This window comes from Phacochoerus africanus, chromosome 1 (assembly GCF_016906955.1).
Source record: "Phacochoerus africanus isolate WHEZ1 chromosome 1, ROS_Pafr_v1, whole genome shotgun sequence".
In the NCBI taxonomy this organism is placed as follows: Eukaryota; Metazoa; Chordata; class Mammalia; order Artiodactyla; family Suidae; genus Phacochoerus; species Phacochoerus africanus.
In genome coordinates this window covers 149786548-149813087 of record NC_062544.1, presented here as the reverse complement: position 1 = coordinate 149813087, position 26540 = coordinate 149786548, and the positions used below count along the sequence as shown (strand labels likewise).

The 26540-nt window shown below is 41.8% G+C and overlaps 1 protein-coding gene across 4 annotated transcripts in view; it reads left to right on the top strand.

Moving 5' to 3' along the window:
* NR2C2 (nuclear receptor subfamily 2 group C member 2) overlaps positions 1–26540 on the top strand; it is a 115480-nt gene that overhangs the window by 69436 nt on the left and 19504 nt on the right. For 3 of the 4 annotated variants that reach the window (XR_007135085.1, XM_047781649.1, XM_047781657.1), the window contains 4 exons: positions 2621–2731; positions 20773–20973; positions 23350–23452; positions 25512–25691. Coding sequence is in view for 3 of the 4 variants with exons in the window: in XM_047781649.1 (XP_047637605.1) it covers positions 2621–2731; positions 20773–20973; positions 23350–23452; positions 25512–25691 (595 nt within the window). In the remaining variant the exon portion in view is untranslated. Of the gene's footprint in view, positions 1–2620; positions 2732–20772; positions 20974–22294; positions 22319–23349; positions 23453–25511; positions 25692–26540 lie in introns of those variants that run through there. The other variant, XM_047781669.1, reaches the window with a different exon arrangement.

Genomic DNA, 26540 nt, shown 5'->3' with positions numbered 1-26540 from the left:
TTATTGTCCATGGCTTCCCCTAGAAGTTGCAAGCCTCCAATAGTCTCCAGAGTTCCAAAATAATTGTATCAGACAGATTCCACCAGTGCAATTGTGATTTAGGTAGGGAGATATTCCTGGTGCGTCTTCCCAGAATTCTCTCAAGTTGATAATTTTCCATAAAGCATGAGGTAGGGGTCCAGTGTCATTATTTTATGTTACCACCATTTGTTGAACATGTTATTCTCTCCTCATTGAATTGTCATGGCAGTTTTGTTGAAAATCACCTAACCGTATATGTGAGGGGTTATTTCTGGGCTCCTTGTTCTGTTTTATTGGTCTGTGTGTCTGTTTTTGTGCTATTGCCACACTCTTTCGATTATTGTATCTTTTTTTTTTTTTTTTTTTTTTTGCTGCTTTTTAGGGCCGAACCCATGGTATATGGACGTTCCCAGGCTAGGGGTTGAATTGGAGCTATAGCTGCCAGCCACAGCAATGCAGGATCTGAGCCATGTCTGCAACCTACACCACAGCTCATGGCAATACCGGATCCCCAGCCTACTGAGCAAGGCCAGGGATTGAACCCGCATCTCATGGATACTAGTCAGATTTGTTTCCACTGTGCCACAGCAGGAACTCCTGATTACTCTATCTTTTTTTCTTTTTTTTTTTTTTGCATTTTAGGGCCACACCCGCTGCTTGTGGAGGTTCCCAGGCTAGGGGTCGAATCTACTGCAGCTAATGGCCTATGCCACAGCCCCAGCAACACAGGATCTGAGCCATGTCTGCAGCATACCACAGGTCACAATAATGCCAGATCCTTAACCCACTAAGCAAAGCCAGGGATTGAACCCACATCTTAATGGATCCTAGTTGGGTTCATTAACCGCTGAGCCATGAAGGGAGCTCCTTACTCTATCTTTATAATTTTGAAACCAGGAAGTGCAAGTTCTCCAACTTTGTTCTTTTTCAAGATTGTCTTGACTGTTCTGGGTCCCTTGCATTTCCATGAATTTTAGGATGAGCTAGTAAATTTATGAAAAATAGGCAGTTGGGATTTTGATAGCAACTGTATTGAATCTGTTGATCAATTTGGGTAGAATTGACATTTTAACAATATTAAATCTTCTGATTCATGAATTCACATAGAATAAAGATTTATTTAGGTCTTACAATGTGCAGTTTTCAGTGTACAAATACTACACTTCTTTCGTTAAATTTATTCTTAAGTAGTTTCTTGTATTTGATGCTATGGTCAGTGGGGTCATTTCCTTAATTTTATTTTCTGATTGCTCTTTGCTAACATATAGAAAGAAGACTGGTTTTTATATGTTGATCTTGCCTTCTGCAACCTTGTAGCTCATTTACTAGCTCTAATGGTTTTTCTCTGGATTCTTTAGGATTTTCTTTGTACAAGATTGTATCATCTGCAAATAGTTTTCTTTCTTCCTTTCCAAATCTAACTGCTTTGTTTTCTTTTTCTTTCCTAATTTCCCTGCCTAGAACTTCCAGTATGATGAGAGGTAGACAAGGTGAAAGCACTCTTCTTTCTCTTGTTTCTGTTCTTAGGGAGAAAGTTAAAGTCTTCCATCATTAAGTATTATATTAGCTGTATGTTATAGATACTCCTTATCTGTTCTTAGTTTGTTGTGTTTTTATCATGAAAGAGTGTTGAATTTTGTCAGATGCTTCCTATGTTGATTGAGATGATCGTATGGCTTTTGCCCTCTGTTCTTTTAATATGTTCTTTTAATATGATGTTAATTTAATATGGTGTTTGATTCATATGTTGAAACAACCTTGTCTTCCCGGGACAAATCCCACTTAATCATAGTGTATAACTCTTTATATACTTCTATATACTTCTGGATTGATTTTTCTGGTGTTCTGTTGAGAGTTGTTTCATCTACATTCATAAGGAATATTGGCCTGTAGTTTTTTTTGTGATGTCTCTCTGGTTTTGGTATCAGATAATACTGACCTCATAGAATGAACTGAAAAATGTTGCTTCCTTTTCTGTTTTTTTGGAAGTTTGAAAAGCTTTGGTTTATGATATACTTTTATCCCAGGAAGAATGATAACTTCTCACTTCAGGTGCTCAGGTGACCATTCAGAACCTTGAACCTTGACGTTGGTGGGTATTGACCTTGTGTCACTGATGAACCTTTTCCAGTTTCATCCCAGTGGGGATGGGAGGTTGCTAGACTCTTTTATAAGTACTAGTCCCAATAGTTTCCATTGTAATTCTGGTTCTGTTTGCTATCCTTTACAGCATTATGAAAGACTTTCTTCTGGAAACTGTCATTTTAAAGGAGTACTTTACAGCTGGCTTTGGAGATAGTGAAAAAGTTCAAAGATTGTCTCTAAAAAGTTACTGTAGCTTTTTATTTTATTGATATTGTGCAGAGCAGAGCAGACCTAAAAATGCCTTTCGTTTTTCCTTGCATTTTCTGTGTTAGAAACAGCTATTTTGCTGTTTCTTAGGATCATCCTCTGGCAGTATCTCATTGATTCCTTTGTCATCCCAAACCACACAAATTTATCACTCAAAGCCACAGTGAAAGCAAGAGACATATTCCTCAGGCCATTACTGAACATCTTTCTGAGCCCCCTTGTGATCCAGGCCACTTCTCGCCCACAGGTACCACGTACACAGACTTCTCGGCCGGAATCTCCAGGGATGACCAGCCCCTCCCCGCGCATCCAGATAATCTCCACAGACTCTGCGGTAGCCTCACCTCAGCGCATTCAGGTACCTGCACTAGTCCCACTTGGTTCCAGCCACTGCCCAAGGGCAGCCCTGCCTCACCTGTATACTCTCCAAAACCAAACCCGCCTAAGGGTTTCACTAAGGAGCTCTGCTTCTTGGGCATCGAGTACATATCACCTTGGTTATTCTTTAAAAGATAAAAGAAGAGAAAGCTGACGTTTTCTGAGCTAACTTATTTACTTTTAATGTAAAAGTCTAAACTGTCACTTCAAACTATTGAAATGAAGTTACGTTCTTCAAAATAGAGAGTCAGTATGTCCTAGTAGTTTAGAGTATGGGCCCCCACTTGAAGTCAAATCCACGCTCCACTTTATAGCTTTTTTGTCCTTGGAAAATTAACTTTTCATTGCCTCACTTCTTTCATTTAGAAAATGTACATTGTAGTAGTACTTATTTCATAAGGTTATTGTCAAGAATCAATGGATATTGCCTGTGAAGTGCTTGGAATTGTGCTTGACACATAATACTGTTCAGTATGTACTGATTATAATAACTGCTATTTACTAGTATTACTGTTATTATTAACTAATTGATATTCACTTGTGGGAAGTTGAGTCTTCCCCAGGGCTTTGAACCTGCCTTTGGCCCATTGAACAAAGAGAAGGTATATGTATTGAAGTCGTGGTCAACAAGTAGGAAGAAGGGAAGATTATTGATGACACACATAGATTAAAGATTTATAAAGCCAAATCAAAAGGCCAAACCAGAAAAACATGAGGAGAAATGGACAGCAGAAAAAACACTATGTAACTATTTTAAGAGAATACCAGGTAGACAGGTATTTGAGTGAGTAAGTTAAAGGATTGCTTTCATTTACAGTTTATTTCAAGCTCAGTATGAGTGAATAGTATGCTATAATAATTAAATTTCTATAGTGTTGCCCACTCTTAAAATGATTTTTATGGAGTATTTATTACCAGCTAAGCATAGAAAAGTTTTAATTAATAAAAGAAATGAGTTGTTAAAAATAACATTTCCATTATGTCTGTATTTCGTAATTGTTTATCATAAATACAGAAGTTTGTATGCTTGTCATTTTTTAAACTTCAGACCAAATGGGAAACGCATATCCAAATGTTTGGAATTCAGAAATAATGGGTCCAATATTAATGAGGTTTTACTATTCCTCAGAATTAGAAACTTTGTCTAGTTAAATTATTTTTTCTCTTTTATTTTATTCTTATTTCTTGATTATGACTTGGAAATGGATCAGGATCCTAACACCTCCATAGCTCTCCCAACTCTGGGAAAGGAGCTAACTTTGTACATTTAACCATGGCTGTTAGATCATGGTTTCAAAGCCATCAGAGAACAAATGAGAACCTGATACCCAGCCACTGTCCTGACTAGAATGCAGTAAGACTGATTGAGCAGAAGGCTTGTAGAATAGATCTTTGATGTGGAGCTTTCAGTTTCTCTAGGAATGATAACACTTTTATATATAGTAAATATTGTGTAAAATATTTTCATTGTGAACTGTCAGTAAAGTTGGTGCACCTGAACTGACTGTATTTTAAGGTTTGGGTTTTTGGTTTTTGTTTTTTTTGTTTTTTTAAAGGAAATATGGTTATAGGATGGTTTCTGGGTTCTTGATGATGGTGCTGATGGCTTCAGAGAAGTTTTCATTTCTAGCCGTGGCTTCAGTGATGGATCTCTAATTCACTAATGCCTGGGAAGAGAATACATTCGCTGATGTTTTAATGAATAACAGTGCTTTAAACCCAAATAGTGGCTTCTGTGATAAGGTTGTGAGGGGAAAATTATTCATTAGTGGTGACAGGCTGTGCAACATGTAGGAGCTTTTGACTCTGAATGGAATAGTCTTTAGGGTGAAATCTTGTTTCCACTCAGCTGTGTGACCCTGGGAAAGTTTCCATAACATCTATAACTATAAAGTGAAAACAGTAATAGTATCTATTTTATAGGCTTATAAAAGGATTAAGAGATAATAATGCCTGTGAACCTATTGAAAGTAGATATCAATAAATGTTAAAATCTGTGTTAGAATTTTAAATTTATTTTTATTTATTATATACTTTTTCCTTTCTATGGCTGCACCTGCAGCATGTGAAGTTCCCAGGCTAGGGGTTGTATTGGAGCTGTAGCTGCTGACCTTTGCTGCAGCTTGTGGCAATGCTGGATCCTTAACCCACTGAGCAAGACCAGGGATTGAACCCGTATCCTCACAGACACTATGTTGGGTTCTTAACCCACTAACCCACAACGGGAACTCCTATGTTATAATTTCTTAATGTGTTATTTTCATATAAACTCAAACTTAGAAAAAACAATATATGGGAATCCTCTGTACCCTTTATAGAGATTCACCACTTGTTTGCTGTAGCATTCTGAATGTTTGTTATGTTTATTTTTTCTGAATCATTTGAGAATAGTGTGGAGACATCACGCCTCTGCCCTGGATACTTCAGTATATATTTTCTAAGAAAAATGATGTTCTCTTACATAATCACAGTACAGTTATCAAAATGAGGAAATTTAATATTGAAGATGCCATTATCAAAATCTGTAGTCCATATTCTAAAATATCATAGTTTTCCCAACTGTGTCCTTTATAGCTATTTTCTCACATTCCAGGATGTATTTTTATTGTTTTTAATAATGATAGCAAATTTTAAGTTGCTGGGCAACACAAGACCAACATATCTAGTTATGCAAACCAACAGAGAGCTGATCTGATATATAGACTTGTGTCCATCAGCATTATGTCATCCTAATCAATACAGAAGGGCTTTGTGGCCAAATGGGAAGGATGGCAGTTCTCAGAGTGGGGGAGGTGGCCTTGTGACTGGGGTTGAGAGCTGCTGTTTTTTTAGGTACAGAGATCTGGGGCAGAAACTGTGAGGAGATGGAAGAGATAAAAGGAGTCATAATTAGCCATCCAATCACAAAGTCCAGCTTCTCAGTAAATTTCATGGGTTTTTATCATATGCATTCTTTCTAGGCTGGTAGTTTTCAAACAGTGTTCTTTATTGCTGCCTGGACTATACAGACATTATGTTCAAATTTCATTTTTTAATCCAGCTTTCAAAGCAGTTGAGATAGATTAAAAGAAAACACACTTGAACATGTCATATACCAAATTTGACACGCTGGCAGTCACTGGTGACATTGCCACGTGCATTCTGTTTGGGGCAGATCTTGACTTGAAGCTTCTTTTGCTACCTCTGTGGATTTTTTAAGGTTTCCCTGAGATGCTCCCCATTTCACGTTCAAAAGAGCATAATTGTATTCATTGTTTGACTGAAGGAAATGTTTACATTTGAGCTTAAAAATACATGTATATGATAAAATGCTTTTTTTTTTTGTCTTTTGTCTTTTTTGTTGTTGCTATTTCTTGGGCCACTCCCGCGGCATATGGGGGTTCCCAGGCTAGGGGTTGAATCGGAGCTGTAGCCACCGGCCTACGCCAGAGCCACAGCAACGCGGGATCCGAGCCGCGTCTGCAACCTTACATCACAGCTCACGGCAACGCCGGATCGTTAACCCACTGAGCAAGGGCAGGGACCGAACCCGCAACCTCATGGTTCCTAGTCGGATTCGTTAACCACTGCGCCACGACGGGAACTCCCTGATAAAATGCTTTTTAAAATCTACTTTATATTCTGAGATTTCACGTTACTAGTAAAGACTTCTGCTGTTTGTATGTTTTTTAAAAGTTTGACATCTTTATTACAGTCCCTGGGGGGTGCGTCTTGGGCTCTTGTAGCACCCGCTTCCCTACTTCTGTCTTCTCCAGCTCTTTATTCCTGCACATCCTCCTCTGAGCTGCCAGTACCTGTTCTCTGTCCTTAATCCATCCACAAACATCTGATGTTTCCTTTCTCACTCTGATATTCCTAGAAGTTGTTTGTACCTGGTGAATGGGTAATAGGTGCACACCGTAACAAAGTCACACAAGACAGAGTAAAAGACAAGTCCCCCTTCCCTCCTCTTTGCCATCACCCATGCCTCTCCCAAGAGTAACCACTGTTACCATACTGCTTATTTATTCTTCAGAGATAGGCTGTGCATCTGCACCTGCAAGCACACATGGAAACAGTTCTGCGTATTTTTACATACCTGTCTGCATTCTGCCCACGCTGTTCTGCACTTACTCTTGTTTGGGATGGTTCCCAGTGGTACAGAAAGAGCTGCCTCTTTCTCTTGAGTGGCAATTTGACATCCCATTTTGTAAATGCTGCCACAAATAACCTTTTACCTGCTTAATTTGTGACACATGAGTATTTCTTTAGACTCATTTGCTCAAAGTAGTATTGCTGAGAAAAAAAAGGTGTGATGTGTGTAATTTTGACAGTAGTTGCCACACTGCCTTCTAAAGGGGTTCTGCCAGTTTATACACCCACTAGCCTGGTGTGAGAGTGACCCTTTCCCCACACACTTAGCTATATATTTATTTTTATTATATTAAAAAATACACGCACACACACACTTTTAATCTTTTTTCCATTTGCTAAGTGAAGTGATACCTCATTATGTATATTTTACATTTCTTTTTGTTGTTGTTTTTGCTTTTTAGGGCCAAACCCATTGTATGTGGAAGTTCCCAGGCTAGGGGTCGAATCAGAGCTATAGCTGCTGGCCTACACCACAGCCACAGCAACACAGGATTGGAGCCGTATCTGTGACCCACACCACGGTTTACGGCAGTGCTGCATCCTCAACCCACTGAGCGAGGCCAGGGATCAAACCCACATCCTTATGGATACTAGTCAGATTTTTTTCTGCTGTGCCACAGCAGGAACTCCGTAATTTGCATTTCTGTTCATATATAATTATATATAACAAAAACATTCTGGTTTTTTTTTTGTTGTTTGTTTGTTTTTATTCCTTGGTGGATCATCAGGTTAAGGATTCAGGGTCGTCCCTACTGTGGCTCAGGTCACTACTCCGGTGTAAGTTCAGTCCCTAGCCCAAGAACTTCTGCATGCCACAGATGCGGTCAAAAATTACAGATAAAACTAAAAAAAAAAAACAAAACAAAACCCAAAAACGAATTTAAAAAATTTTTAAAAATCAAATAAACAAAATTATAAGAAAGTACTCTTTTCTCCATCCTTTCCTGTACCGCTACCTCATTTACTTTTCAACCAGTGGGAACTCCTGCATTTTCTAGTTTTGACTGAGCAACTTATATGATCCTTTTTATCTCTTTTCTTAGTGTATCAAATATACTTCTTTACAAATGTTTTTAGTTGTTGCCCTAGAGTTTACAGTATACATTTCATCTCTCTCTCTCTCTCTTTTTTTTTTTTTTTGTCTTTTTAGGGCTGCTCCTGCGGCATATGGAGGTTCCCAGGCTAGGGGTCTAATCGGAGCTATAGCTGCTGTCCTATGACACAGCCACAGCAACACCAGATCCTTAACCCACTGAGTGAGGCCAGTGATCGAACCCACGTCCTCATGGATGCTAGTCGGGTTCGTTAACCACTGAGCCACATACAGTATACATTTTAATCTAGATCCATCCTCAGATGATGGTACTCTGTTTCACATATAATGGGAACCTTAGCACAGAGTGTCCCCAGTCACTCTCTCCCATCCCTTGTGATATTGCTGTGATTTTGCTTATCCACATACATTGCTGTAATTACCAAGTACCTTGTTACTATTATTACTTAGTTTTAACTGTTAAATAAGATTTAATTTCACCTTTGCTTATTCCTTCTTTGGTATTCTTCCATTATTTATGTAGATTCAAGTTTCTGACTTGTATCATTTACCATCTACCTAAAGAAAACCTTGTACACATTTTACAGGACATGTCTGCTAGTGATGAATTTCCTAAGTATTTGTCTGAGAAAATCTTTATTCCACCTTGACTTGTTTGTCATGTTTCTAAAAGTGATTTTCCTTGAAATGCATATGACATAAAATTAACCATTTAAAAGTGAACAGTTCAGGGAGTTCCCTGGTGGGCTAGTGGTTAGGATTCAGCATTTTTACTGCTGTGGCTCAGGTTCCAGCCCTGGTCTGGAACTGAGATCCCACACCAAGCTACTGCAGTGGCCAAAAAAAATTTTTTACATAAAAAAGTGAACAGTTCAGTGGTATTTAATAAGTTCATAATGTTAGGCAACCACCAACTCTCTCTAGTTCCAAAATATTTCCGTCAGTCCAAAGTAAAACCCTTTACCATTGTGCAGTTTCTCCCTAGTTCCTACTTCCCCATAGCCCTTAGTAGCTATCTACATTCTGTCTCAGGTTCTCAGTTCTGTTTATTTCTTAGAATGGAGTCATATATGACATGTGACCTTTTGTGTCAGGCTTCTTTTACTTAACATAATGTTTATTTATCTGTGTTATTGCATGCATCAGTATGCCATTCTTTTTCATGACTGTGTAATATTACGTTTATGTATATACCATAATTTGTTGATCCATTTCATCTACTGATGGACTCTCCTTCACTTTTGAAGGATACTTTTGTAAAATATAGAATTCAAGTTTGGTGGTTTATTGAAACAACATTTGAAATATTTTGCTCTTATCTTTTGTCTTGCATGGTTTCTAAAAAGAAATCAGCTCTAGGAGTTCCCATCTTGGCTCAGTGGTTAACAAATGCAACTAGGAACCATGAGGTTGTAGGTTCAATCCCTGCCCTTTCTCAGTGGGTTAAGGATCCGGCGTTGCCGTGAGCTATGGTGTAGGTTGCAGACATGGCTCGAATCCTGCATTGCTGTGGCTCTGGTATAGCCCGGCAGCTACAGCTCTGATTAGACCCCTAGCTTGGGAACCTCCATATGCCACGGGGGTGGCCCTAGAAATGGCAAAAAGCACCCCCCAAATAAAAGAAAGGAATCAGCTCTAAATGTTAATTTTTTTTCAGTATAGGTGAGGTGGCTTTCCCTCCCACTTCTAACAGAAAGGGGGAATGAGAAAGAAATCTCTTTATTTTCTCTTTCTTTCTTTTTTTCAATTGATTCAGTGCCCTGACTGCATTGCGTTCAAAGTGAGGAGGTAGAGGAAGAATGGAGCACTTTTTTGGTGGGGGAGGTGCACACCTATGGCATATGGAGGTTCCCAGGCTAGGGGTTGAATCAGAGCTGCAGCTGCCGGCCTATGCCACAACCACAGCAACGCAGGATCCAAGCCACGTCTTCGACCTATACCACAGCTCACAGAAATGCCGGGTTCTTAATCCATTGATCAAGGCCAGGCATCAAACCCACATCCTCATGGATACTGGTCAGGTGCATTTCCGCTGAGCCATGATGGGAACTCTTCCTTCGTTTTCAACAGGGAGCGTTAAGCTTCTTATCTTTGTATTTGGCCTTATAAATAAGATATACCTAGATGTATTGTTGTTGTTGTTTTGTTTTTGTCTTTTTAGGGCCGTACCCATAGCATATGGAAGGTGGCCAGGCTGGGGGTCAAATCAGAGCTGCAGCATGTGGCCTACACTGCAGCTCATGGCAGTGCCAGATCCTTAACCAACTTAGTGAAGCCAGGAATTGAACCCACATCTTCATGGGTACTACTCGGGTTCGTTACCACTGAGCCCACAATTGGAACTCCTACATGTAATTTTTGAGTATTTGTTCCACTTGCTGTTTTCTGTGGTTTGGTATATGTCATTAATTTTGGAAAGTTCTCAGCCATTATTCACATATTTCGTCCTCATTCTCCTTCTGGTGTTCCAGTTATACATATGTTATCTCTTACAATTGTACCATAGTTCTTGGATATTCTGTTCTGGGTTTTGCTCTTTGTATTTGTTTTGTTTCCCAAAAAAGCAAATTTGTATTTGTACTTATGAATCCATCAAGGCATTCTTCATTTCTGTCACATGTGTGTTTGTTTTTTTATGGCTACACCCATGGCCTGTGGAAGTTCCCAAGCCAGGGATTGAATCCGAGCTGCAGCTGCTGACTTGTGCCACAGCTGTGGCAATGCTGGATCCTTTAACCCATTGCACTGGCCCAGGGATGGAACCCTCACCTCTGCAGTGACCTGAGCCACTGCAGTCAGATTCGTAATCCACTATGCCATGGCAGGAACTCCACATTTTTTATTTCTAGCACTTCCTCCTTCCTGAGAATTTCTGCCTCTGTTTACATTTCTCATCTGTTCCTGCCTGTTGTGTATTTTTTCCTTCAGAGGTCTTAAAATAATAATCATTGTTTATTTTAAATTCCTTATCTGACAGTTCTGAAACCACACAACTCAGATTGGGACTTGAATCCACAGGCTGGGACTCGGAACCCAGCCAAAACCCAGATTGGGATTTGAACCCCCTGTGTTTGTTTTTTGTACTTATTCATTTTTTTTAATTACTTAATGAATTTTATCACATTTATAGGTGTACAACAGTCATCACGACCAAATTTTACAACATTTCCATCCCAAGAACCCCCTGTCTTTTAATTAAAACCACACGCCTGGTGTCAGGATTTACTGAAATTCAGGTCTTTATGTCTCAATGCAGAAGGTAGGTATTCAGTGAGAGGCAGAGTGATGGGTAAGAAGTAGATTTATTGAGAGAGAGAGAGAGAGTGTGGGCCGTCTCAGAAGGCAAGAGTCCTGGGAGATGCAAATTTTATAGACAGAATGTGGTCTATTTCAGAAGGCGAGATAGCAGCCCTGAAATATGGATTAGTGAGTTTTTATGGGCTGGGTAGTTTCGTAGGCCAGTGTGGGAGAGTATTATCCCAACTATTTCAGGGAAGGGACAGGGATTTCCAGGAATTAGGCCACTGCCCACTTTTTGGCCTTTTATGGTTGGCCTCGGAAGTGTCACAACACCCTGTGGGCATGTCACTTAGATGCTAATGTATTACAGTGAGCGTATAATGAGAATCGGGGGTCCCCTGGAAGTGGAACCTTCCACCGTTTGGGGCCTAGAAAGTCCTAACCAATTCTTTTTTGGATTCTGTTCTAATGGTTGTGTCATTCTTTAAATGGTTGTGCCCTGCCCACTTCCCTCCTCTTTCCCAACCTAGTCTGGTTCTGATGCTTCTTTTGTCTTTTCAGATTGTTCTTCTTATCTTTTGGAATGCCCTGTAATTTTTTTGTTAAAGGTCAGACAATATTGGATACATTAGGTAAAAGGAATTGAGGTAAATAAGCCTCTGTTATGAGGATTTATGTTAATATGGCTAGTAGTTGAGCTGTTTAATATTTGCTATACCTGTGGGTGCCAGAGACTTCAGGTTCCTCTAATGTCTTTTTGTCTCTCCTCTTGACTTTGGATTTCCCTAGATATATTCCTGCTCAGAAGTCTGTGTCTTAAAGCTCAGCTGTAATCCACTGTTATTATATTGGAACCCTGTTGGTATGGTGGTAAAGTGTGAAGGAGGGGAAACAGGCCATAATCTTAGGATGAGATCTTACTATTTTACTGTATCCTTGGGCTTTAACCTTCACAAGTGTTTCTCAATTTCCCCTGCCCCCACTTAGATGAGAAAGGAAGGATAGAGATGCCTGGTTTAAAGAAACACCTTTTCTCTAGGTAGGATGAGACCCTCTTGAGGTCTTTTCTCCTGGGGAATAGACCTTTGTTGTATGAAAACTTGAGTTCATTTCACATGAAGTACTCTTCCCCTTCCCCTGCCAGAGCCTCCAGGGGATCTTCCTCATCTCTTCACCATGAGAACCAGTGGAGTTCCTGGAGGCGCTCTGTGACTGTAACCCCCATGCTAGTCTGTGCTAGGTCTCCAGTTTCATTGTAATTACCATTTGTATGGTACCAGCTTGGCATTTGATCCATGTACACAGATCTCAGACTTGGTGGATTCACTTTTCTCCAAACTTTGGTTTGCCTTGCAAGCTCAGTTCTCTGTTAAGCCCAAGCAAGTCATTGTGATTTTCAGTTTGTCTAGCTTGTTCTTATTTTAAGGATGGAAAAATGACTCCCAAGTTCTTTACATGTTGAAGTTGAGAATTGATGTATACTTAGAGCTCCAGGATCATCTGTCTGGTAGCTTACTTGACATATTCCCTTGGGCATATCATACTTGGCAAACCAGAAACAGATTTCGGCATTCCTACCAACTCCTGTCCCTCTACCACTATTGCCAGGCTAGAAACCCGAGTCACCTCTGACTCCTCATTCTCCCCAGTGCTCACCTCCCTCCCCACCTGCACCTGCTGTCACTTGTCCCTCTTCTTTCTGGACTCACGGCCACCACCCTCAACACTCACCTGGGCCACTCCAGTGGCATCCTAACGGCTCCTCAGCTTCCACTTGTTTTGTTCTATATTTTTTCCTTCCAGCATCCAGGAAGATCTCTTTAAAATGCAGAGCATTTTCCATCACTCCCTCGCTTAAACCTTAAATGTATTTAGAAAACACTGTTTTATGTTATTCAAGGTAAGAAGCTTTGACAAAAGTTTTATCCATATGAATGTATAGGTATTGATTAATACGGACAAACGAAGAAGATACTTGTTTGATCTTTGCCTGTGAGTAACACTATATACCTGTGAGTTAAACTTTATTTTTTTATTACTCAATGAATTTATTACATTTATAGTTGTACAACAATCATCACAATCCAATTTTATAGGATTTCCATCCCACAACCCCAGCGTATCTCCCCACCCCCAAAACTGTCTCCTTTGGAGACCATAAGTTTTTCAAAGTCTGTGAGTCAATATCTGTTCTGCAAAGAAGTTCATTCTGTCCTTTTTTCAGATTCCACATGTCAGTGAAAGCATTTGATGTTGGTGTCTCATTGTATGGCTGATTTCACTTAGCATGATAATTTCTAGGTCCATTCATGTTACTAAAAATGCCAGTGTTTCGTTCCTTTTAATGGCTGAGTAATATTCCATTGTGTATATGTACCACTTCTTCTTGATCCACTCCTCTGTTGATGGACATTTAGGTTGTTTCCATGTCTTGGCTATTGCAAATAGTGCTGCAGTGAACACTGCAGTACATGTGTCTTTGCGAGTCGTGGTTTTCTCTGGGTAGATGCCCAGGAGTGGGATTGCTGGATCAAATGGTAGTTCTATGTTTAGTTTTCTGAGGCATCTCCATACTGCTTTCCACAGTGGTTGCACCAATTTACAATCCCACCAACAGTGTACTAGGGTTCTTTTTTCTCCACACCCTCTCCAGCACTTATTGTTTGTAGACTTTTTGATGATGGCCATTCTGGCTGGTGTAAGGTGGTATCTCAGAGTGGTTTTGATTTGCTTTTCTCTAATAGTGAGTGATGCTGAACATCTTTTCATGTGTCTTTTTTTGGCCATCTGTATGTCTTCTTTGGAGCATTGTGTGTTTAGACCTTCTGCCCATTTTTTGATGGGGTGGTTTGTTTTTTTGGTATTGAGCTGCAGAAGGTGTTTATAAATTTTGGAGATCAATCCCTTGTCAGTGGAATCACTTTCAAAGATTTTCTCCCATTCTGTGGGTTGCCTTTTCGTGTTGTTTGGGGTTTCCTTTGCTGTGCAGAAACTTTTAAGTTTGATTAGGTCCCATTTATTTATTTTTGTTTTTACTGTCATTACTCTAAGAGGTAGATCTGAGAAGATGTTGCTCAGAGCTTTATGTCAGAGAGTGTTTGGCCTATGTTTTCCTCTGTTTGATGGTGTCTGGTCTTCTATCTAGGTCTTTAATCCATTTGGAGTTTATTTTTGTGTATGGTGTTAGGGAGTGTTCTAATTTCATTCTTTTCCATGTGGCTGTCCGGTTTTCCCAGCACCGCTATTGAATAAGCTGTCTTTTCTCCATTGTCTATTCTTGCTTCCTTTGCCATAGATGAGTTGGCTATATGTGTGTGGGTTTAATTCTGGACTTTTATCCTGTTCCACTGATCTCTATTTCTGTCTTTGTGCCAGTACCATACAGTTTTGATGATTGTTGCTTTGTAGTATAGTCTGAAGTCCGGGAGCCTGATTCCTCCAGCTCCATTTTTCTTTTTCAGGATGTCTTTGGCTATTCTGTCTTTTGTGCTTCCAAACAAACTTTAAAATATTTTGTTTTGAGTTCTGTGAAAAATGTCCTTGGTAATTTGATAGGGATTGCATTGAATCTGTACATTGCCTTAGGTAGTATAGTCATTTTGATAATATTAACTCTTCCAATCCAAGAGCATGGTATGTCTTTCCATCTATTTGTGTTATCTTTGATTTCTTTCATCAGTGTCTTACAGTTTTCAGAATACAGGTCTTTTGTCTCTTTGGGTAGGTTTACTTCTAGATATTTTATTCTTTTAGATGTGATGGTAAACGGGATTGCTTCCCTAATTTCTCTTTCTGATCTTTCCTTGTTAGTATACAGAAATGCTGTCGATTTCTGTGAATGAATTTTGTATCCTGTGACTTTGCCAAATCCATGGATGAGCTCTAACAGTTTTATGGTAGAGTCTTTAGGATTCTCTAGGTATAGTATCATGTCATCTGCACATAGTGATAGTTTTACTTCTTTCTTTCCAATTTGGATTCCTTTTATCTCTTTTACTTCTCTGATTGCTATGACTAGGGACTTCCAAAACTATGTTGAATAGTAGTGGCGAGAACAGACATCCTTGCCTTGTTGCTGATCTCAGCAGGAATTCTTTCATCTTTTCACCATGGAGAATGATGTTGGCTGTGGGTTTGTCATATATGGCCTTTATCATGTTGAGGTAGGTTCCCTCTATGCCCACTTTCTGAAGGGTTTTTATCAGAAATGGGTGTTGGATTTTGTCAAAGGCTTTTTCTGCATCTATAGAGAGGATCATACGGTTTTTATTCTTCCATTTGTTAATGTGGTTTATCACACTGATGGATTTTCAGATATTGAAGAACCCTTGCATCCCTGGGATAAATCCCACTTGATCATGACGTACAATCCTTTTAATGTATTGTGGGATGCGGTTTGCTAGTATTTAGTTGAGGATTTTTGCATCTATCTTCATCAGTGAAATTGGCCTGTAGTTTTCTTTTTTGGTGGTATCTTTGTCTGGTTTTGGCACCAGGGTGATTGTGGCCTCATAAAATGAATTTGGGAGTATCCCTTCCTCTGCAATTTTTTGAAATAGTTTCAGAAGGATAGGTATTAGCTCTTCTCTAAAGGTTTGATAGAATTTGCCTGTGAAGCCATCTGGTCCTGGACTTTTGTTTGTTGGAAGTTTTTAAATCACAGTTTCAATTTCATTTCTTGTGATTGTCAATTCATCTTTTCTATTTTTTCTTGGTTTTGTCTTGGAAGATTGTATTTTTCTAAGAATTTGTCCATTTCTTCTAGGTTTTCCATTTTATTGGTGTATAGTTGCATACAGTAGTCTCTTAGGATCCTTTGTATTTCTGCGATGTCCATTGTTACTTCTCCTTTTTCATTTTTAATTTTATTGATTTGAGTCTTTTTTTTTCTTGATAATCCATGAGTTAAACTTTTAGTAAAAAATTCAGAGTTCCCAGTGTGGCTCAGGGGTTAACGAACCCGACTAGGATCTATGAGGATGTGGGTTCGATCCCTGGCCTCAGTTGGTTAAGGATGTGATGTTGCCGTGAGCCGTGGTACAGGTCACAGACGTGGCTCAGATCCCACGTCGCTTTGGCCGTGGCATAGGATGGCAGCTGTAGCTCCTATTGGCCTCCTAGCCTGGGAACTTCATATGCTGTGAGTGCAGCCCTAAAAAGAAAAGAAATTGTTTCATTTATCTTTTTGTATAGGTCAAAAAAATTTTCAATAGATTTCTCTTACCTTTTAAGTTGTAACTCTAACATCTTTGCTCTTGTTCTTTGTTACACTCTAATATAAAATGACCTGTAATATTATGACATTTTTTCTCCTCCACAGCTGCTCCTGCAGCATATGGAAGTTCCTGGGCCAAGGGTTGAATTGGAGCTACTGTTGAGGCCTACATTGCAATGCCGGATGCAACAATGCCAGATTCTTAACCCACTGAGCAAGGCCAGAGATTAAACCTTCATTCTCACAGAGACACTGTTGGGTCCTTAACCTGCAGATCCACAATGGGAACTCTTATATTTTTATATAAAAATCTATATGTATGTATATGGGATGCACGTGTATATGTATATAAAATCAGATAGATATCAAAAAGTATAAGAAATCAGGAGACCTGGTTCTGGAAGGGAACAACTTCTTGAGTGGTTCCCATTGTACTTAGAATGAAATCCGTACTCCCAGCAAAGCCAGCCCACCTCTCTCTCTTGGTCCTTGGGTTGTACATCAGTTTTACGAATCTTGTCTTCTTAGGGCTTTCCGTACAACAGAGCATTTCCTGTGCTTAGCACACAGTTTTCTCTAAACCTTTATCCAGCTGCTTTCTTCTCAGCCTTAAATCTTGTTTTACATGTCCCCTTATCACAGAGGTGTTCCCTGATCTCTCCTTTTTGGGTTAAGTAGTACCTCTGTTATTGTTACCCCAACATGATCTTTTCCCGCATGATACATATCATAAACTTAAATTATTTACTGGTTGGTCTGTTTACTTGGTTTTTTTGCTAGTTTTTTCCACTAAACTAACAGCTTCATGAAAGCAGGCATCACCTCCATAATTCCTGTGTTCTAGCCAAGTACCTGGCATGGAACACATTCTTTGTGAGTATTGAGGAATGAATGAAAGAGTGAGTGAGCCACAGTGGAAAGCCCTAGTTTTCTCAGTGGGGGAGATGTGATGAGATGAAAGGGACAAGACAAGACTTCCCCGTATGGAGAGAAGCATTTGAGAGCCGAGAGGGAAGAGGTACTCTCATCAAGGCTCTGTTACGTTCTGGGCAGTGTACCAAGGACATTCACACACATCATTGTACTTTCCTAGTCATCCTTTTTCATAGATACATAAGCACAGGCTCAGAAAGCTCCTATAATGGCTCCAAGCTGAAGCAACTGGGAAGCAATAGAGCAAGCGTCCCATCTGTGGCTCTAGCTGCAAAGCCCTATCTCAGGATCACAGACTCAGGTGTTTACAGCATCAGGTAGCAGTGGAGGAGGAGGGCAGGGTAGGAGTTGGATGAACCAGAGAGCTATGTCCCAGCTAAAAGGGCTGACACACCCAGCTAACTGGTATCATGGGGAAAGTCAGGCCCAAGATGGCCAGCGCTTCTAGTTTATCAAAAGAACTGTAAATCTGATTCTTATGGGAAATATTCTATTATTTGATGTTGGCATCAACTGAGTTGGGTTTTTTAATATTTTATATTAGATTTTGGGAAATCAAACAAAGTTACCTAGTGGCTACTTTTTGCCTTCAAGCTGTCCATTTGTAGGCTCTTTACAATAGAAATAATGGGTCCAACCTGGCTGGAGCAGAGAGTGGGTAAATGGGGGAGAATGGCATTGTGTCAGGTCACACTGAGGTCCTTTCTGGGTAGATCTAGGATTGCTGTGGGCTGGTAGAGTACTGTCAGCAGTGGTATAATGTGGCATGCGCATTCCTGAAAATTCCCACCCTGTGCAAAAGTGTGCATTGAAAATCACAGGGCTTATGGGAAAAGGTGGGGTTAGTGACAACACTCAGAAGCCATTGCTGACATATTAAAGAATAGGTATAGATTTAGTGAAAACTGCAGTTTTATGTGTGTTGCAGTTAGGAGATTCATGATGACTACAGTAAATGCTGCACTTTACCTTGACAGAAACCTTATCTTTCTTGTAGAGCAGCCCTGGTGTTACTGTGCATAGTGCTGGCTTCTCCCACACAGCTCGCTTCACCAGGTGTCATTTTCTGTGTTCATCTGGCATTTCTCACCACACAGATCGTGTATAAATAAGCCCAGGATTCACATTATACTCAAGAGCGTTTTCTAATATTAATATATCAGTCACATTGGAACAAATGCTTTTGAACGCATGTTTTCAAAACCAGCTTTAAAGCAGCCCTGACTGTAGCCAAGCTATGGAAGCCTTCAAAGTCAGAGGGAAAACGATGTCCCTTCTTACACACACACACACACACACACACACACCCGCCCCCAGTTTGCTATTGTTTGCAGTCAAGGAATATGACTATTTGTTCCAAGTAAAGAAATTAAATAAAGTTTGCCTTTTGTATTTGTTTCCTAGGGCTGCCATGACAAATTATTACACTCTTGGCTTAAAACAATGGAAATTTATCCTCTCAAAGTTCTGGAGGCCAGAAACCCAAAATCAAGGGGTTGGCAGGGCTAGGCTCTCTCTCTTAAGGTTCTAGGGGAACATCTTTGCTTGCAGCCATGTCTCTGCAGTTTCTGCCTCTGTTGTCACGTGGCCGCCTTTAAAGAACACCAGTCATTGGATTTGGGGTTCACGCTAATCCAGTATAGCATCTCTTAACTTAATTACATTTGCAAAGGCTATTTCCAAATAAGATCGCATTTGTAAGTCCTGGAGTCAGGGCTTAAACATCTCTTTTTGGGGAAACATGAACCCACTGTCTTCTAATTAAAACCACACACCTGGTCTCAGGATTTACTGAAATTTAGGTCTTTATGTCTCAATGCCGAAGGTATTCAGTGAGAGGCAGAGTGATGGGTAAGAAGTAGATTTATTGAGAGAGTTAGAGTGTGGGCCGTTTCAGAAGGCAAGAGTCCTGGGAGATGCAAATTCTGTAGACAGAATGTGGTCTGTCTCAAAAGGTGAGATAGGTGGGCTGAGGCAGGGGATTACCCCAGCTTTTTCAGGAAAGGGGCAGGGATTTCCAGGAATTGGGCCACTGCCCACTTTTTGGCCTTTTAAGTCATGATATATGGTATTTTGGCCTTGAAACTGTTATGGCGTCTATGGGTATGTCACTTAGATGCTAATATATTACAGTGAGCACATAATGAGGCTTAGGGCCCACTGGAAGTGAAATCTTCTGCCATCTTGGACCTAGTTGGTTCTAACCAGTTTTTGTTGTATCCTCAAGGGCTATGTCATTCTTTAAGGGTTGTGTCCTGCCCCCTTCCCTCCTATTTCACTTCTACAATCTTCTATTAACATCTTCTCTCCATGTGGCAGGCCCCATGCTGGCCCTGAGGGATTCAATTCTGACTCAGGTGTCATCTCTGTCCTTAGAGATTTCTGAGTCAGGAGGTGGGAGAAGTTAGGTTTGTGTCAGCAAGGGACTCTCTGTATTCTGTCACTCCAAGGCAGGATTATTTATAGGACCTTCCCTTTAGAAATAGGCCTTCTTTTTTTTTTTTTTTTGTCTTTTGGCCATTTCTTGGGCCACTCCCGCGGCATATGGAGGTTCCCAGGCTAGGGGTCTAATCAGAGCTGTAGCCACCAGCCTACACCACAGCCACAGCAACGCGGGATCCAAGCCACGTCTACGACCTACACCACAGCTCATGCAACGCCGGAACCTTAACCCACTGAGCAAGGCCAGGGATCAAACCCACAACCTCATGGTTCCTAGTCGGATTCGTTAACCACTGCGCCACGATAGGAACTCCAGAAATAGCCCTTCTTTAAAGCATCCATTTCCAGGTTTTTGGATATTTTTGAGTAGTAGCATTTCAAAAACAGGATTGCCCACAGTTATTCTAGGGCAAGAATTTTTTTTTTCTTCAGTTAAACTTATCATCTACTATTTATTATTGTCTTCATTTCATAACAGAAAGGGCCTTTATTGAACTGTAATTGATTCACAGCACTAAGATTTGGATGTATAGCATAATGACTTACTTATATTGTGAAATGATTGTTACAGTAAGTTTAGTTAACATCCACCATCTCATATAAATACAGAAAAAAAGAAAAGGGAAAAATGTTTCTTCCTTGTGATGAGAACTTTGGGGGTCTACTCCAGACAACTTTCAAGTTCACCATGCAGCAGAGTTTAACTCTAGGCACCATGCTGTGCATCACATCCCTAGTACTTACCTTGTCACTGGAAGTTTCATGCAATTTCCCTTCTCCCCACTTCCATAGGGTATTTTAATTCTAAAAATAGTAGGGATGATACCATCCTAGAATAATATTAGCTTTATGAAAACTGTTTCTGAAAAGCTCCCTGTTGTTTTCTCTCTCTCATTTCACCGGCACTGGTGAAACTGTGTCCTGGACCAGCACTGACTCCGGGACAGCGTTGGCAGCCGCCGCACATGCTCCGTGAGAGCAGCCTCCGTGTTGTGTCTTGTAGATCGTGACAGACCAGCAGACAGGACAGAAGATCCAGATAGTCACCGCAGTGGACGCCTCCGGATCCCCCAAGCAGCAGTTCATCCTGACCAGCCCAGATGGAGCTGGAACTGGGAAGGTGATCCTGGCTTCCCCGGAGACCTCCAGTGCCAAGCAGCTCATATTCACCACCTCAGACAACCTCGTCCCTGGCAGGATCCAAGTAAGACCTGTTGACAGGTGTTTATTTCAGCATTTCTGCTACTGGACTTGTTCTTGTCTCTTATCTCTGCTGTGCAGACCAAATCCATCCCTTAAGGGTCCTTTGGTGACCTGCAAACATGATAGGTTACTGCCTTGGCTAAAGTAAACAACCAGCAAATGAGCTGTGGGAAGGCCCAGAAGGCAGCTGCTCCAGTGCTCAGGTGGTTGGAATGGAGCCAGGCAAATCAGTGGCCCCACAGAAGACTGACCTGAGGGGGTGGCATGAGCCACTGGTGACTTGTTATCAGCTAAGGCTACATGGTGGCAGCTGTTGGCCCATGATGCTTTAGAGGTACCAACAAGGGCTGACCAGGCAAGGACCAACTTGTTCTCTTACCTAGGCCTCGTCCAGATTGTCAGGCCTGGCCCAGCTCTGTATCCTGTCTTTGTTCCTGTGAACTGCTGCTGCAGGGCCCTCAGTTCTGGTCTCCGTCTCTGCTCTCGTTCTTCCTATTCTGGCAGGTGGGACGGGGCAGGTATAGGAAGGAGAAGAGAAAGAGCTGAAAGGAAAGTAGGGTTATGAGGAGGCACTGAATTTCCAGGCTCAACACTTACAGGAACGGAGACTCGGGGCTGGTATCCCATGGTGTCCAAGCATGGAGCACGTTTAGTCCAGGTCAAGGTGGGATCCAGGGTTTTGTTTGGTTCTGGTTTTTATTTTTTTTTTAATTTGGAGTAACAAAGTTTACCATCTTAATCATTTTAGAGGTACAGTTCAGTGGCATTAAGTACATTCACATTGTTTTGCAGCCGTCACCACCATCCATCTCCAGAACTCTTCATCTTCCCAAACTGAAACTCTCACCAATAAACAACTCTTGTTCCCTTTTTGTCCAGCCCCTGGCCATCACTATCTACTTTATATGGATTGGACTACTCCAGGGACCTCACATAAGTAGAATTTTGTGTCCTTTTATTATAGGCTAATTTCACTGAGCGCAGTGGTTTCAGGATTCATTTATATTGTCACATGTGTCAGAATTTCCTTCCTTTTAAGGGCTGGATAATATTCCATTGTGTTTGTAGACCACATTTTGTTTATCCATTCATCTGTTCATAGACACTTGGGTTGTTTCTACTTTCTTTTTTTTTTTTGTCTTTTTTTAGGGCCACACCAGCAGGATGAGGAAGTTCCCAGGGTAGGGGTCCAGTCAGAGCTATAGCCACCAGCCTATACCACAGCCACAGCAACAATGGATCCAAGCTGCATCTGCCACCTACACCGCAGCTCATAGAAACACCAGATCCTTAACCCACTGAGCAAGGCCAGGGATCGAACCCACGTCCTCATGGATCCTTGTCTGGTTCGTTAACCACTAAGCCACAATGGGAACTCCTGCTTCTACCTTTTGACTACTGTGTATAACGCTGCTAAGTACCCATGTGTTTTGGGAGGGACTTTCTGCTACAGAGAAAATTCCAGAAGGAAAGGACTTCTTTTCTTCTGTTAGAGCTGGATTCTGAACACCAGTATGTTCAGCTTTCAGAGCTGTACTTTTGAGACGCCCCATGATGCAGCTAGTGAATACTGCCTCATCCTTCCTTTCTTTGAGTATGTTCTGATCATCTGGACTCAGAGTTCCTCCCTGCTTATGTAGATTCCCCCTGGGTCGTGAAGGGATGGCTGGTGATTCTGTTGTTATGTCTTACAAGAGGTCATTCCACATAGTGATTTCTGTATATATTCTCACTGTACATAAATCATTTTAAGGCTTATTGTTGGTACATTATTTAATAACAGCTATTTTTTGCTTTTCCATGTTGATACCAGTTAGGTACCTCTAGAGCAGCACCATTGGTCACCTAGAAAGTCACCTACAAATGCAGGAGAAAGAGGTTTCAGAGGTCACCTCTTCTAATCCCTCCATTCCCAGCTGCCTCACAAGAGAGGTTATTTCTCTACCAAATATACCAAATATGTATTTTCAAGCTGTTTCATGAGAATAGAGAAGCAGCCAGAAAGACCCTCAGTATCTTCATGTTGGAGCATCTGCGTGTGATTCCCCACAATAGCCCCTCATCCTGGGTGTTGCAGTAGCCAGATAGGAGGGTAGATCATTGAAAGCCAGCATCTGACCCTGGACACCACCACCACCATCACCCATCCGCCACCCCCAACCTCTCACTTTCATTGCCACCACCACTGCTGGTGGGGCCAGGTCCAGGTGAGCAGCCTCATCACTCATGGTGTCTGATTGATCGTCAGATGGAATTTTCCCAGTTCTGTCTAGAGTTGTTCTTAGAAACCCAAGATTAGGAATTCACAGTTCAACATCACTTCACTTAGTGCTCTGGTTTTTCATCAGCACCCTGCTTCTTTCCTGATTCTGCTTAGATCGTCACGGACTCTGCTTCTGTGGAACGTCTGCTGGGGAAGGCCGATGTCCAGCGGCCCCAGGTGGTGGAGTACTGTGTGGTGTGCGGCGACAAAGCCTCAGGTAAGTAACCCTAGGTCATGCCTGAGTGCCCATCAGGGACCAACATCACTAACCAAATCCAGGGAGGAAAGTTGTCAGTTTCAAAACATGATCTTTTTTTATTGGGGTGATGATGTAAGCAAACACATTTGTCAGATTATAAGAAAGGAAAAGTCAAGAAATCAAAGGAAAAGTAAATTGTAAATTTGGTTGAGTATCAGTTCTTTTTGTACTACTTAGAAAGTAGTCGTTTCTTTGATCTAGTTAATGTTTGCACAGATCCTTGGTGCTTCATGTAATGAGTTTGTTGTCTATTCCCCCTTCATCCTAACTAGCCATCTCTATCATGCCCTCACCATAACCCATAGTGATAAACAGTGTGATTCTGGCTAGAGTCTCAGGGTCAGGAAAGGCCCTGGAAGAAGTTACATCCATGACCTTGGTGGTTGAGTGTGTGCTTGTCGGGTAAAGCAAAAGGGTGTGCCAGCTGGTGGGGCCAGGGCCCTGAGAGTTTAACATCCATACCCACTGTGTCCCTGGGGAAGCCCCTGGGCTTCCGTGGTTAGGAAGTAGGTACAAGGATACTAAGGATGTCTGGTCCAAGAGCTCAGATTTTGGCCTGTTACAGTGGGGAGCCACAGGAGGGTAGGTGGTGCTATGGGCACTGGTCTGAGTTCTGTGATGATTGCTTGGTTGTACTTTATTCTGTGGTCAATACCTTCATAGGAACTTGGCCATCTCGTTGTCCTGGTGGTTTTTTTTTTTTTTTAAGCTGAGCCAAGCCTCTTTAAGAGGAGGACAGCCACAGGAGAACACTGGCTGAAGGCCAGAGGCTCCAAGCCTGCCCCCCCCATGCACCAGGTGCTCTGCTCTTGCCACTTCTCTGCCCTGCCCTGCCAGGCAAGGGCCAGCGCTACCTCTGTCCTCATCACCCTTTTGTGGGCACTGAGTGTGTTCTCTTCTGATTGCTTCCTGTCAGGCCTGTCTTCCCACCAGTACATGCTCTTTTTGTTAATTAAGGCAAGAACTATGTCCAGCCCCTTCATCTCTGTATCCCCATCTTCTTGCTCAGTGAGAAGAGACACTCTGCTCACCTCGGAACAGATGATGAAGCATGGACATAATAGAGGCCATGCAGTCTGCTTGGCTTTCCCTTCTGGCCTTAACAGGATGGCCTCATCACTGGCTTGTAATGCCATTGTTTCCAGATACTATAGTTCACTCTGAGACCTAAAGAGCCAAGGAAACACACTGCAAAGAAGGAAAAATGATGTCCACACAGTCATTTTAGCACAGCTGATCTTAAAGGCACACAGTGGAGACCCTCCAAGTGCAGAGATGGAAATGGCTCCGCCCCAAAGCTTATAACGATGGCTGCGGTCCACACTGGTCCCCACAGTGTAGTTGTGGCTTTTGGGAGACAACCAGGAGAGCCTTCCCAAGGTCATTCCTAGCTGGGAACAGATGAAGACAGAGGCGTGAGGGAGGGTAAACTGAGGTGGGGCTCTTTTAAATGTCAGAGGTAATGAGAACTTTGAGACCCCAAAGTAAACAAGCTTAGAAAAAACAGTGTTTAGTAAATGTATTTCCAGGACTGCGTTGCCAATACCTAATCAAGTGGGCCTCACACAGATGCCTTCCTTGGGCCTGAGCCCACATAGTCCCCACTCTTCTTCCCCCCAGGTCAGTCTGGACTTGATTCACACAGAGGGAGTAAATGCAGGATGTGACCCTGTGGGCTGAAAAGGCACGAGCTTGTGTTTGTTCTGTACTACTCTCAGCAGCACTGGGGAGGCTGAGGGCCTTCATAAGTTAGGTCTGAAGAGCCAGGACCAGGGTAGCTCCTTTGCCATCCATGAGCTCCTGCCATGTATTAAGGTTAAGCCATTTACCAGCAGTCACTTAACCTGAGCTTCCATTTTTCCATCATGAGCTCACCATGCTGTTTGAAAGACGGTGGAAAAATGTGAAGGCCTAGGCACCATGCTTGGTGCTTTGTGTAGACTTAACCTTAAGAACAGGGGCTGTGGCAGGTGCCTCTGCTCTCAGGGAACTGCTTCAGGTGCCCTTTCTCTTTCAGGCCGTCACTATGGGGCTGTTAGTTGCGAAGGTTGCAAAGGTTTCTTCAAAAGGAGCGTAAGGAAAAATTTGACATACAGCTGCCGGAGCAACCAAGACTGCATCATCAATAAACACCATCGGAACCGCTGTCAGTTTTGCCGGCTGAAAAAATGCTTAGAGATGGGCATGAAAATGGAATGTGAGTAATAGTATTTTTAAAAACTGCATTAGTTAATAAGGAGGGAGAAGGTGAGGTCCATGCCTTGCTTTAAAGTAAGAAAACAATATCCACTGAGGCTTCCTTGTGGTTCACCTTCTGCATCAGCTTGGTGATTGGGCACCAACCAGCTGGGGTTGGTCAGTTTCCATAGTGGAAATCTAGCCCAGATATATCAGAAAACAGCATGTGGAATAGGATGAACACAGGCTTTGGGGTAAAGCTGATACCACATCAGCTCTATCCCTGCCCTGCAGGGATCTCAGAGGCCTGGGAAGGCCCTAGAGCTACAGGTCCCCATCTGTGAGGTAGCCCTCTTGCCTCACTGGCATGTTGTATCTGGGATCCTCCTTTTTTTGTTTTTGTTTTTTTGTTGGGTTTTTGTTTTTTTTTTGCTTTTTTAGGGTCACACCCATGGCATATGGAAGTTCCCAGGCTAGGGGTCTAATTGGAGCTACAGCTACCAGCCTACACACAGCCACAGCAACTCGAGATTCGAGCTGGGTCTGCGACGTACACCACAGCTCATGGCAGCACCACATCCTTAACGCACTGAGCGTGGCCAGGGATCAAATCCACATCCTCATGGATCCTAGTTGACTCATTAACCCCTGAGCCATGAAGGGAACTCCTGGGGTCCTCTTTTCTTTCTTTTGCAAAAGTCTTTATTTGTTGTGGAATGTGTACTTGGCTCTTGTTCCATATTCCTTAAGGAGATGATGTTGGTGTCATGTAAAAATGGCCCCTGTTAACAGCAGAAGCTGTAGCAACTTGAGTTGGATGTTAGAAAGCTTCCTCTGGAGTTCCTATCATGGCTCAGTGGTTAATGAA